This window comes from Chiloscyllium plagiosum, unplaced genomic scaffold (genome assembly GCF_037043375.1).
Source record: "Chiloscyllium plagiosum isolate Xiang-an unplaced genomic scaffold, Cpla_swu_hap1 HiC_scaffold_9, whole genome shotgun sequence".
NCBI lineage: Eukaryota > Metazoa > Chordata > Chondrichthyes > Orectolobiformes > Hemiscylliidae > Chiloscyllium > Chiloscyllium plagiosum.
The window spans coordinates 40,196,723-40,210,974 of record NW_028270147.1 but is presented as its reverse complement, the minus strand read 5'-3'; the positions used below and the strand labels follow the sequence as shown (position 1 = coordinate 40,210,974).

The following is a 14,252-nucleotide window of genomic DNA, read 5'->3' as shown; positions in this document are numbered from 1 at the left end:
ATATAAACGGTTTGGATATGAACATAGGAGGTATGGTTAGTAAGTTTGTAGTTGACACCAAAATTGGAGATGTAGTGGATAGCGAAGAAGGTTACCTCAGAGTTCAATGGGATCTTGGTCTGATGGCCCAATAGACCGAGCGGTGGCAGATGGAGTTTAATTTAGTTATATGTGAGGTGCTGCATTTTGGAACAGCACATCAGGGCTGGACTTATACAATTAATGATAAGGTCCTGGGGCGTGTTGCTGAACAAAGAGACCTTGGCATGCAGGTTCATAGTGCCTAGAAAGTGGAGTCGCAGGTAGATGTGATAGTGAAGAAGGTGCTTGGTATGTTTTCCTTTATTGGTCAGTGCATTGTGTAGGAGTTGGGAGGTCACATTGAGGCTGTACAGGACATTGGTTAAACTACTTTTGGAATGCTGCGTGCAATTCTGGTCTCCTTTGATGTTGTGAAGCTTGAAAGTGTTCTGAAAAGATTTACAGGGATGTTGTCAATGTTGTGGAGTTTGAGCTATAGGGAGAGGCTGAATAGACTGGGGCTATTTTCCCTGGAGCGTCGGAGGCTGAGGGGTGACCTTATTGAGGTTTATAAAATCATAAGGGGCATGGATAGGGTTAATAGACAAGTTCTTTTCACTAGGGTGACGGAGTCCAAAACTTGAGGGCATAGTTTTAAAGTGATTTGGAGATGTCGGACTGGGGATGTACAAAGTTAAAAATCACACAACACCAGGTTATAAGTCCAACAGGTTTACTTAGAAGCACTAGCTTTTGGAGTGCTGCTCCAACCACCTGATGAAGGAGCAGCGCTCTGAAAGCTAGTGCATCCAGATAAACCTGTTGGACTATAACCTGGTGTTGTTTGATTTTTAACTAGGTTTAAGGTGCACAAGGAAAGATTTAAAAAGGACCTAAGGAGTAAAGCAAATCTTAGCAGGACTTATACACTTAATGGTAAGATCCTAGGGAGTGTTGCTGAACAAAGAGACCTTGGAGTGCAGGTTCATAGCTCCTTGAAAGTGGAGTCGCAGATAGATATGATAGTGAAGAAGGCATTTGGTATGCTTTCCTTTATTGGTCAGAGCATTGAGTATAGGAGTTGGGAGGTCACGTTGTGGCTGTACAGGACATTGGTCAGGCCACTGTTGGAATATTGTGTGCAATTCTGGTCTCCTTCCTATCGGAAAGATGTTGTGAAACTTGAAAGGGTTCAGAAAAGATTTACAAGGATGTTGCCAGGGTTGGAGGATCTGAGCTACAGGGAGAGGCTGAACAGGCTGGGACTGTTTTCCCTGGAGCGTTGGAGGCTGAGGGGTGACCATATAGAGGTGTACAAAATTATGAGGGGCATGGATAGGATAAATAGGCAAAGTCTTTTCCCTGGGATCGGGGAGTCCAGAACTAGAGGGCATAGGTTTAGGGTGAGAGGGTAAAGATATAAAACAGACCTAAGGGGCAACTTTTTCACACAGAGGGTGGTACGTGTATGGAATGAGCTGCCAGAGGATGGGGTGGAGGCTGGTACAATTGCAACATTTAAGAGGCGTTTGGATGGGTATATGAATAGGAAGGGTTTGGAGGGATATGGGCCGGGTGCTGGCAGGTGGGACTGGATTGTGTTGGGATATCTGGTCGGCATGGACGGGTTGGAACGAAGGGTCTGTTTCCATGCTGTACATCTGTGTTTTCAGGCAAAGGGTGGTGCATGTGTGGAATGAGCTGCCAGAGGAAGTGCTGGAGGCTGGTACAATTACAGCATTTAAAAGGCATCTGGATGGATACAAGAATAGGAAGGATTCTGAGGGATTTGGGCCAAATATTGATGAATGGAGCTATTAATTTCGGGTATCAGGTCAACATGGATGAGTAGTACCAAAGGGTCTGTTTTTGTACTGTATGTCTCTATAATTCTATGTGGCTAGTTCTAAAGCACATTTTCAGCACTATTACCAAAATGTCATCAGGGCACATATCCTTTGTAGTATCCAGTGCTTTCAGCCATTTCTTGATATTTTCTGATTTGCCTGATGCTGCTCCTCCACTGTTTACTGAATCAGGATTGGTTCCAGTACTGAGCCCTTGGGAACCTCTCCACAAACCTTTGTCCAATCCAAAAAAAATCCATTATTTATTAGTCTCTCTCACATACCCCTCAGCCAATTTTGTACGCATGTTTCAGTGACCTGTTGGGTGGCTTTCCTCCTTTTCCCTTTTAAGAGAATACATCAATATTTGGGCCTACTCTATCCGGCCCATCTTTGACCTTCTCCGATTGAATTCCACTGTCTGCCAGTTGACTATTCCTAATGATGTATGTCATTTTTCATTGTCATCCTAAACTTGCAATACAATGAATGCTGCCATTGAAATGCTTCCCCCACTGTCAATTTGTTTTCTATTTGGCCCACTTTATTGCCAACAACCAGGTAAACCAGTGCCTCCTTTCTACTGGACATGCATGTGATGTTATTTTCATTCATTGGATGTGGAAATTTCTGGTTATACCAGCATTTATTGCCCATCTTTCAATGAAGAGTCAACCGCATTGTGGATCTGGGGTCACATAGAGTCATAGAGTTGTACAGCGTGGAAGTAGACCCTATCATCCAACTTGTCTGAGCTGACCAGCTACAGGTCCTTCTGCTATAGTTTGCATTTTGTCAATGTGATTTCGCTGTAATGCGACTGATGAATTGGGGACACTATTTCTAAACTTTTAAAATCTGTGTTGACTATAATGCGATTACATCTCCAACACTTTAAGCATTGTTTTTAAAGCGCAATGTTTCTTAAATGTGGGATTACACAAGAATGCAACCATCGAGTAATAGAAGAACTGACTGTATCCTTAGTTAAGCTAGTCCTATTTGCCAGCGTTTGGCCCATATCCCTCTAAATCCTTCCTATTCACATACCAACCCAAATGCCTTTTAAATGTTGTAATTCTACCCACCACCACTTCCTCTGGCAACTCATTTCATAAACACAATCACCTTCTGCTTGAAAATGTTGCCCGTTATGTCCCTTTCAAATCTTTTCCCTCTCAGCTTACACCTATGCCCTTGATTTTTGGCTCCCATACCGTGGGGAGAAAGACCTTGACTATTCACCGTAACCATGCCCCTCATGATTTTATAAATCTCTATAAGGTCACCTCCTCAGCCTCTGACTCTCCATGGAAAATAGTCCCAGTCTATTTAGCTTCTATCCATAGCTCAATCTTCCAACCTTGGCAATATCCTTGTAAATCTTTTCTGAACCCTTTTCAAGTTTAACAACATCTTTCCTATAGGACGAAGACGAGAATTGAATGCAGTATTCCAAAAGTGGTCCATCCAGTGTCCTGTACAGTCGCAACATGACATCCATACTCCTGTACTCAATGTATTGACCAATAAAGGCAAGCGTACCAAGCATCTTCATTACCTTGTCCATCTGTTACTTCTTTTTCAAGGAATATGAACCTTCACTCTAATGTCTCTTTGTTCAGCAGCACTCCCCAGGATACTACCATTAAGTGTATAAGTCCTGCCCTGATTTGTCTTTCCAAATTCAGCACTCCCATTTGTCTAAATTAAACAACATCGGCCACTCCTCGACCCATCATGTAGGCCACACCAAGTAACAATAGCAAATTTACTTCTCTAAAAGGCATCAGTGAACTAGATGGATTTTTAACTCTTTCTTTGTTTAAGTATCTTGTTGATTGTGGTTCTCTTCAACATTTTGTTTTTAATTTAAACTCTGCGTTATTTTTTACCTAACTAAAATTTGTTTCTTTTCCAGTCATGTATCATTGTTGTCCTTTTTTAAGGAAAAAGAAAGTTTTATATTTAAATGTTTTTTACAGCCACTGATTATCTCAATGTACTTTTTGGAGTGCAAATACTTGAGAAAATGCAGCAGCCAATTTATGCACAGCAAATTTGGGGCGGCACGGTGGCACAGTGGTTAGCACTGCTGCCTCACAGCGCCAGAGACCCGAGTTCAATTCCCGCCTCAGGCGACTGACTGTGTGGAGTTTGCACATTCTCCCTGTGTCTGCGTGGGTTTCCTCCGGGTGCTCCGGTTTCCTCCCACAGTCCAAAAATGTGCAGATTAGGTGAATTGGCCATGCTAAATTGCCCGTAGTGTTAGGTGCAGGGGTAAATGTAGGGGAATGGGTCTGGGTGGGTGCGCTTCGGCGGGTCGGTGTGGACTTGTTGGGCCGAAGGGCCTGTTTCCACACTGTAAGTAATCTAATCTAAAAAAAAAATTACCACAAAGAACAAGAAATAATCAAGCCAAGTGTTATTGAGGGATAAATTTTGCTCAAGGCATGGGAGAACTCCTTCCCTCAACAGTGTATTGGAATGTCAAACTTGATTCCTGCACAGAAGTGCTCGAGTGGGACTTAAACCTGGAATTTTAAAACTCTGAAGCTAGTGTGCGACTACGATTGATTGCAGTAAAGGGAAGCCATGCTAACATTTACTAGGGTAGCATACGACTGAGGAAGATAAAAGGTTAAGCCGTTGTTCCTTTGGAGAGTGTTCAGCATAGGCAGGAAAGCTATTGCTGGAGATGCTGTTGGCTGTAGGTAAAAGTGGAATCAAGCAAAGATAGTCCCACCCAACTGGAAAGCAGATAAGTGAGGTAGAGAATGATATCATCAGTTGTAAATATTATAGTAATATGTACATTTTTAAATTAAGTGCTGTTTGATCTGGGGATTTCATTTTTGCCTTCCTTGTCCTGATATTATTTTCTACCAACTTTTTCAGTTAAACTTGTCAATCTTTCCACCTTCAAATATTCTATATACAGTAGCGCCTCGACTTACGAACTTAATCCGTTCCGGGACCCGTTTCGCGAACCGAAAAGTTTGCGAACTGAATGAATTTTTCCCATTGTTTGGATAACGTAAGAATGCTTGGACGGCTGTTCACAGCGCACGCACCAAAGACGAACTGAATGAGATCACGCGGGGCCCGAGAGCTTTTGTGTTCAACAAGCACGTAGCAAAGCAGCACAATGAAACCACTTGGTCGCACATGGGCTTTTTGCGATCGTACCTTGAATTTCGTATGTACGTTGAAGCAAAATTTTACGTACAATCCTGTTCGTAAACCGATTTGTTCATGAACGGGGTCGTTCGTATGTCGAGGTGCTACTGTACTGATATTGAACATAGAACAATACAGTGCAGAACAGGCCCTTCGGCCCTCGATGTTGCACTGACCTGTGAACTATTCTCAGCTCGTTCTCCTACACTATCCCATCATCATCCATGTGCTTATCCAAGGATTGTTTAAATCTCCCTAATGTGGCTGAGTTAACTACATTGGCAGGTAGGGCATTCCATGCCCTTACCACTCTCTCAGTAAAGAACCTGCCTCTGACCAAAAGAGAAAATGCTGGAAAATCTCAACAGGTCTGGCAGCATCTGTAAGGAGAGAAAAGAGCTGACTGAATGAGATCACGTGGGACCTGAGAGCTTTTGCGTTCAACAAGTGCGTAGCAAAGCAGGACAATGAAACCATGTGGTTGCACACGGGCCTTTTACGTTCGTACCTTGAAGCAAAATTTTACATACAATCCTGTTCGTCTAACTGACCCTTTGTCAAAGTTCAATCTTACCTACCCTATAAAGATTCCTCCTCCTACCTCCCCCAGCCCATGACCACACCACTGAGCATCAAGCCATTGTCTCCCACACTGTGACTGACCTCATTTCCTCTGGATGCCTCCTCCTCCCCCCCCCCCCCCCCCCCCCCAATAGCTTCCAACCTCATAGCCTTCCAACCCTGGACAGCCTGTTTCTACCTACTCCCCAAAATCCACAAGAAGGACTGTCCCGGCAGGCCCATTGTGTCAGCATGCTCCTGCCCCACTGAACTTATTTCCTCTTACCTTGACTCCATCCCTACTCCTCTGGTTCATTCCCTCCCCACCTACATCCAGGATTCCTCTGATGCCTTGCGACACATTGACAGCTTTCAATTCGCAGGCTCCAACCACCTTCTATTCACCATTGATGTGCAATCTCTTTACACCTCCATCCCACACCAAGACTGCTAGAAAGCTCTTTGCTTCTTTCTCGAAAAGAGGCCTGAACAATCTCTATCCACCACCTCTCTCTTCCACCTGGCTGAACTTGTTCTCTCTCTCAACAACTTCTCCTTCAACTCATCCCATTTTCTCCAAATCAATGGTGTAGCAATGGGTACCCACATGGGTCCTAGCTATGCCTGCCTTTTCATGGGGTATGCGGAACATTTCTTGTTCCAGGCCTACCCAGGTCCCCTCCCACAACTGCTTTATCGGTACATTGATGACTATTTCGGTACAGCTTCATGCTCTCGTCCTGACCTGGAAAAATTCATAAACTTCGCTTCCAGTTTCGATCCACTTTGACAAAAGGTCAGTTAGACTCAACGTCAGCTCTTTTCTCTCCTTACAGATGCTGCCAGACCTGCTGAGATTTTCCAGCATTTTCTCTTTTGGTTTCAGATTCTAGCATCTGCAGTAATTTGCTTTTAAATCTGCCTCTGACATCTGTCTTAAATCTATCACCCCTCAATTTGAAGTTATGCCCCCTCATACAAGCTGACGTCATCATCCTAGCAAGAAGACTTTCACTATCTACCCTATCTAATCCTCTGATCATCTTGTATGTCTCTATCAAATCACCTCTTAGCTGCCTTCTTTCCAATGAAAACACACCTAAGTCTTTCAGCCTTTTCCCCATAAGACCTTCACTCCAGACCAGGCAACATCCTGGTAAATCTCCTCTGCACCGTTTACAATGCTTCCACATCCTTCTCGAAATATGGCGACCAGAACTGTACACAATATTCCAAGTGCTGCTGTTTTGTATAGTTGCGGCAAGATATTGCGGCTCCGGAACTCAGTCCCTCTACCAATAAAACCTAATGCACCGTATGCCTTCTTAACAGCACTACCAACCTGGGTGGCAACTTTCAGGGATCTATGTACATGGACTCCAAGATCCCTCTGCAATCCACACTCCCAAGAATCTTTCCATTGACCCAGTACTCTGCCTTCCTGCTGTTATTTCCAAAGTGCATCACCTCACACTTAGCTGCATTGGACTCCATTTGCCATCTCTCAGCCCAATTCTGCAGTTTATCCAAGTTCCCCTGCAACCTTAACATTCTTCCAAACTGTCTACTACTCCACCGACTTTAGTTTTGTCTGCAAATTTACTAATCCATCCACTATGCCTGTGTCTAAGTCATTTATAAAAATGACTAACAGCAGTGGTCTCAAAACAGATCCTTGTGGCACACCACTAGTAACCGGACTCCAGGCTGAATATTTTCCATCAACCACCACTTGCTGCCTTCTTTCAGAAAGCCAGTTTCTAATCCAAACTGCTAAATCACCCTCAATTCCATGCCTCTGCATTTTCACCAACAGCCTACTATGTGGAACCTTATCAAAGGCTTTACTGAAGTCCATGTATATCACGTCAACTGCCCTACCCTCATCTACATGCTTGGTCACCTTCTCAAAATACTAAGAGTTTGTGAGACATGACCTTCTCATGTTGACCATCTGAAATCAAATTGTTGCTTGCTCGATGCTTATAAATCTTATCTCTTATAATCCTTTCCAAAACCTTTCCTAGAACAGAAGTAAGGCTCACTGGTCTATAATTACCTGGGTCATCTCTGCTTCCCTTCTTGAACAAGGGCACAACATTTGCAATCCTCCAATCCTCTGGTACTAAACCTGCAGACAATGACGACTCAAATATCAAAGCCAAAGGCTCTACTATCTCCTCTCTAGCTTCCCAGAGAATCCTCTGATAAATCCCATCCAGCCCAGGGGACTTGTCTACTTTCATTCCTTCTAGAATTGATAACACCTGTTCGTAACTAACCTCGATCCTTTCTAGTCTAATATCTCATATTTCATTCTTCTCCTCTACAATATTCTCCTTTTCCTACGTGAAAACCGATGAGAAATGTTCCAAAGACAATAAAGTAAGGAGCTTGTGAGGCATTTAAAAAAAAAATAAGTTAGAAAAATAGAAGCAGCCTGAATGGGTGCGATCAACATCCCACAGAAGCAGAATTTTTTAGTTTTAGTCCTCAGTAGCAGTTGCTGGGATCTTGAAACTGGATGTGGTAGTTCTTATTCCTCACTTTCTGTTACAACTAAAAGCTGGGGTTCTCTGCCTGCTGCTAGAATTGCATGTGAGACAACCTATTTTACAGAATTTGCTTTTGCCAAGTGTGTGTTTATGGGATGTTACTGTGTTGGAACAGTTTGTCAGAATTAATTAATATCTATGCTGAGCATGTTCCTGGATCCAGTAGGTGTCCACTGATCAGAGGCTGAGTGGGGCCTGCTGGAGCATGTCCGGAATCTGGTAATTGGAGGCTATGAATGGGCTCTGCCCGAGCATGTTCCAGGACTTGGTTGCAACACCAGTAGTCACAGAATTGGAGGCAGCAGCAAGAAAGCTGAGGCAGTAGTGTCAACAGTAGCAATCACTCCGCTCCTCCCAAGACGCCAGGCTGTGGCTTGGCCCGGCTGCCTGCATGGAGATAAGATTTACGGAAGACTTAAATATCTGGATACTTCTCATCCCTTTTGGCTTTGTTTCCCTCAGTTATGCTTTGTTAGAAAATTCTGCTTTTGTAATCAAGTGTGTAACAAAGATGGTGCTGGTTACGTCAGTGGAGGCGGGATGGCACTGAAGAGTGGTGACTTTCGTTCCAGTAGTGCAGTGAAGGGGACTCATGCCTGGCCACCTAGCCCATGATAGAGCACTTAACAAGAAGGACTGTAAAGTTGGACAATTCCTTTATTTTCCCATTTTTCTGCCATTATATTCTGTTTTTATTTGTTTTTTTACGGTGGTGCCAGAGACTGGTGATGCTATACAACACTTTTCACTGTATTTTGTAACAAGATACATGTGACAATAAATAAATGAAATAAAATATATTGTTAAGCACCTGTGCTCCGGTTTCCTCCCACAATCCAAAAATGTGCAGGTTAGGTGAATTGGCCATGCTAAATTGCCCATAGTGTTAGGTTAAGGGGTAAATATAGGGGAATGGGTCTGGGTGGGTTGCGCTTCGGCGGGTCGATGTGGACTTGTTGGGCCGAAGGGCCTGTTTCCACACTGTAAGTAATCTAATCTAATCTAATGTCAAGAGTTACAGTTAAGCAAATTATTTTTTTATTTTGTCTCTATTTTAATCATAGGTGTACGAATAAAGTATGTTTTGTTTCAAGCCTGGTAGTTTGATCAATCAAGTTGCAATTAGAATACAATGCCTTACACTTATCTGTACAATAAGAAAAAGTTAATGTCTAGACTATATTCTTGAGGGGATTTGGTCCGATCCATAACATAGCGATTGTTGCTTGGAACAATATGTTGGGGAATCGACCAAGGAGCAGGCTATTGGTATTTGGTATTGTGTTAGAAAGAAAGAAAGATTATAAAGGGAGGGAAAGCATCCATAGCTAAGCAAGGAAATTAAAGATAATATACAGTCAAAAACAAGGAATACTATATTGCAAAGGTGATTTTCAGGCTGGAAGATTGGGAAGAATTTAAAGATCAATAAAGGGTTGCTTAAAAGTCGGAAAAAGAGCAAAGGTAAGTTATGAAAAAAATCTGATGTAAAATATATAAGTGAATAGCAAAAGGTTCTACAAGTATATAAAGGGGAAGAGAGTAGCTATAGTGAATGTTGGTATTGGGGGCTGAGATTAGGGAGTTAATAGTGAGGAACACAGAAATAGCAGAGTCACTAAATTAATATTTTGCTTCAGTTTTTACATTGGAGGGCCTGAAGGTTTACATTTTAGGATCTTAAAGGAAGTGGCAGCAGAGATGTTGGATCGGTTGGTTATAGTATTCTAAAGATCCCTGGATGTGGGGAAGGTTCCATTGGATTGAAAAATGTTAATATAGCACCCTTATTCAACAAGGGAGGGAGGCAGAAAGTAGGGAACTATCGCCTAGTTAGTTTAACATGTCTTTGGAGTATTATTAGAATCCATGTTTAAAGAAGTAATAACAGGACATTTTGGATAGTCAAAATACAATTCATCAAAGTTTGCATGATTTTATGCAGGGTATTTCATGCTTGACTAACTTACCAGAGTTCATTGAAGGCATTTGATAAGGTGTCGCACAAAAGTGTTTGTGACAATGCTGGGGCATTGAATAATTTTAAGGTGGAGATTGACAGATTTCTAAATTTAGTAATGGGTTGAAGACTTCTGGACAGTAGGCTTTCAAGTGAAGTTGAGGCCAAGGTGAGAGTAGTCATCATCATATCAAATAGCAGGGCAGGTGCAATTGTCTCCTCCTGCTCCTAGTTCATGTGTTCTTTTATCCTCTAATGTTTCTTGGCAGGATGTGTGTGCTTTCCTTCCAATCCATAATTATCTTAAAGTTTCTGTGTCTGCTCTTTTGCCAGGTATCAGGGAGGCAACACATAATTTGAATTCAGTTTTGCATGTGTGACCTCAACTTGGAGCTTTCATGCAAGCCTCACCTCTGAAGGCAATACTGAGGTTGCCACCCACAAAACTATCAATCTAGTTAATACAAATTATTGTACATTTTTGCTTATTTAGAATCAGTTGGGCTTCTATAGAGGAAGTAAGATTTTGAAATGGGTTGAAGTTATCAGATGTATGCTTCAATGAGTAGTTATCTTATGTCTTATCTGGCCAAGCATAACAGTGGAGAGTAGTAATTCAATGTTAAAGATTAAAAAGAACTTTATTTAAATGTTTAGGTAAATAACTGTTAGGTTACATATCATTTTGTTACTTTCATATAGGTTGTATAAAACTGCCACCAGTTGTATTCTCTAATGAGAGAGAGAACACAGCCCTATGGTCCACTAGCACGATGTGACTTTCATAAACTGACAATGTTTATTGCTACTTGACTATTTATTGACATTCAGTAAATTCAAAGTGGCTTAATCATCATTGTCTCATGGTAATCACATGTGAAAGAGTTGAATTGAATATCAGTACATATCAACATAACCAAAATCTGAACATTCTTTTACTTTATTTTTACTTAAATTCAACCCTATATCTTGGAATTGTAGTTTTATCTTGAACAGTTATGGTCTTGAATAATATTTTACTTACTGCTTAATACTTGGCATCCATTCTATTTGTAGTTATATGAGATAATTCTGATTTAGGCCTTTCTTTTCAATTAAAATGTAAAATGGTGTGTAGTAGTGCAGAGATTGATGTTACCTGCTTGGGGTTCTGCCTTACAACAAGCCTGTGTGTTTTGGTTACTATACAAATGAGGGGTGTGGGGGCCCAGATTGAAATTTAATGGGAGCAAAGTGCAAAATGTCCATACCTGAAAGCAAATGCAGGAGAAACTAGGCTGACTATGGACAGACTTTTAAGCTCTGAGATTTCTTTATATAGAATGGGACAGGTCTTGCAGAGAAGAAAAAGACTGGCCAGCAGATTGGGTAAACTCTGCAAGACTCCTGGGAACTACCAGATGGAATGCTGGAGGGAGGATGGTCACTGGTTGAAAAGACGCATCCTAATTTAAGGGTCCTTGAAGATTTGTCTTGATGAGGCTTGGAGGCCTTACTGTTGACAGTTGGTTTGGAAATTCTCTGAAAACAGAGGGAAATGTCTTTCAACAGTTATTCTATTATGACTTGGCTAAACAAAAGATGTGAATCCGTTGAAACTGGGAGTGACTGTAGACTTTTTTCCTATATAAAAAATGCTACCTGTGGAGAGTGTGTTGTATGTGGCATGGGTTTACTGGTCATATTAGAATTATGAAGATGATTTTTTTTGTAGTTAGATGATTAGTTGCCTACTGGATAATTTTCTAAGAGCCCTAGTATCCTATTTTGAACACAGTCCATTCAATTAATTATATCATGGGTCATGTCTTGAGAGTACCCAAATGTAAGGATTCTGAAATTTGTATACAATGGCTAAGTTCAGCTGTTCTTCAGCATTGAAATTTCAACCCAGGTGTAGGGTGAATACAGTAAATACAGTTTTTGATTGTTGTAACTGAATTTCCTTCTTAAATTTCTACTTTTAATCTTTACAGGTTTATAAAAATGGCGACAGGAGCAGATGTTCGTGATATTTTGGAACTGGGGGGTGGTGACTCTGAAAACACACCAATTAGTAAAAAAGATATCATTAATTCAGATAAGGTAACACTTTTTTTAAACAATTCTACAATGTAAAACTCCTTCAAGGTTAATATGAACTGTCGGAGCTCATTTAGTTCAGTTGACTGGATAGCTGGTTTGCAATATAGGGTAACACCAGCCGTGTGGGTCCAGTTCTGCACTGGCTGAGGTTATCATGAAGAACTGTACTACTTGATCTCTTCCCTCACATGAGGCGTGGTGACCCTTAAGTTAAAACTGCCACCAGTTGTGTCTCTCTATCATTCATCACTCCTCTCTTCCCCCCGACCTATCATCTTCTCCCTCACCTTCATCCACCTATCGCATTCTCAGCTATCTTTCCCCAAACCCCCACCCCCTCCCATTTATCTCTCAGCCCCAACCCACAAGCCTCATTCCTGATGAAGGGTTTATGCCCGAAATGTCAATTTTCCTGTTCTTCGGATGCTGCCTGACCTATTGTGCTTTTCCAGCACTACACTCTTGACTGACTGACTGAGTGAGAGAGAGAGAGCAAGCAGCCCTATGGTCCACTAGATGACGTGACTTTCATAAACTGACGATAATGCTTATTGCTACCTGACTTTATTGACATTGAATAAATTCCAAGTGGCTTAATCATCATCATTCCACATGAAAGAGGTATTGAACATAGTACATATCAATATAACCAAAATTGCTCAAAGTTGTGGTTCAAATTAATAGCAGATAACTTTGTTTAGTGCACTGCTTTAAAATTACTGAATAGATGTAATCTCACCTCTGGGTTTCTATAATTGTTTAAAGCCCTTAAGTCTTTCTTTCCTGGAGTCTGTACTACTTTGAACTGATCAGTGAGATTAATGGTTTACAACCAGACCTGTGTATATATTCAGTTTTTAAGCAGCACCCTTTTGAGCCATTTCATTTGTATTTAAATAGTTTTCCATCATGGATTTAAAAGATTAATTTATAGCAGGCTGGCCAAAACCTGTAAATTTACATATGCTTTTAATTTAAATTAGCATTTTAATTTCTTCACTGATTTGCTCTGCATTGACATCATCTTGCCCTGATTATCAGTGTGTTAAATTAATCAGAAATGATGCAGCACAATGTAGAAAATGAGTAAATATTGAATTTCTGTTCCCTTTCACTTCAGTGATTGTGTTTAATTAAAAGGAATAAGCTGCTGAATCATTTTTTTGAATAGATTTTGCTTTGAATAAAATCTGCATGTACTTTTTTGCATTCCAAAATGGGGCTAAATGTTCTAAACTTCTTCATTCTGTGTTATTTTAAATCTATTGTAATTCAGGCAGAATAATTACTATAGCAGCTTCAATTAGTGGGTAGATGTTGGAGAAACTAAGTAAGTAAAATTGCGTGGATTTATCTTTCAAACTAGCAATTAGATTGAGACGACAAACAATTTTGGGCCTTACTTGGAAATTCCTTTATTCCTGCCAATTTCCTCCTCTTCCTAGCTTAAGATTGTTGATTATGATTCGAGGAAGGCAGTGGCTTAGTAGTAATATCACTGTTTTAGTGATTCAGAATCCCAGGGCTGTCTTCCAGATTCTTGCTTAATTGGTCACATTTGAACCTTAAGTGGCTATGGAAAACTGAACTACAGCGACATTGTAGTCCTATCCAATCTTATCCTTATTAAATTTACATATAGAGTCTTCCAGCAAGTATCACTGGATACTCATCCTTGCAAATTGTTCACTCCCAAATCCAGGCATGCCAAGACCTATAATTGATCTGTTTGAGATCTGCTAATTTGACTAGTTGAATGTTATACATGATATATCTAATCTGTATGTGAATCTGTTCGAGATGGTTTGGTCATGGAATTTCTTTTAAGGCAATGGTTTGCTAAATTTTAAGCTTGAATTTTAATAGGTTTTGGAATTCATTCTTGTTTCATAATTTTGAAGTTCTATTTTAACTTCATTATTTAGACAAAACTAAACTTTAAAAACTGGCTGAAGGTGAAAACCAAAAATACATACTGATATTTCTTTAATTTAGAGGGATAGAGGAAGAGATCAGCTTTTTCAAGCCAGGGGTCAGTGATTG

The 14,252-nt window shown here is 40.9% G+C and overlaps 1 protein-coding gene across 2 annotated transcripts in view; it reads left to right on the top strand.

Annotated features, from left to right (window-relative positions):
• dmap1 (DNA methyltransferase 1 associated protein 1) overlaps positions 1 to 14,252 on the top strand; it is an 81,119-nt gene that overhangs the window by 3,047 nt on the left and 63,820 nt on the right. For both annotated transcript variants that reach the window (XM_043699086.2, XM_043699085.2), the window contains exon 2: positions 12,101 to 12,209. In XM_043699086.2, the coding sequence (XP_043555021.1) occupies positions 12,111 to 12,209 (99 nt within the window). In that variant the 5' untranslated portion in view covers positions 12,101 to 12,110. The remainder of the gene's footprint in view (positions 1 to 12,100; positions 12,210 to 14,252) is intronic.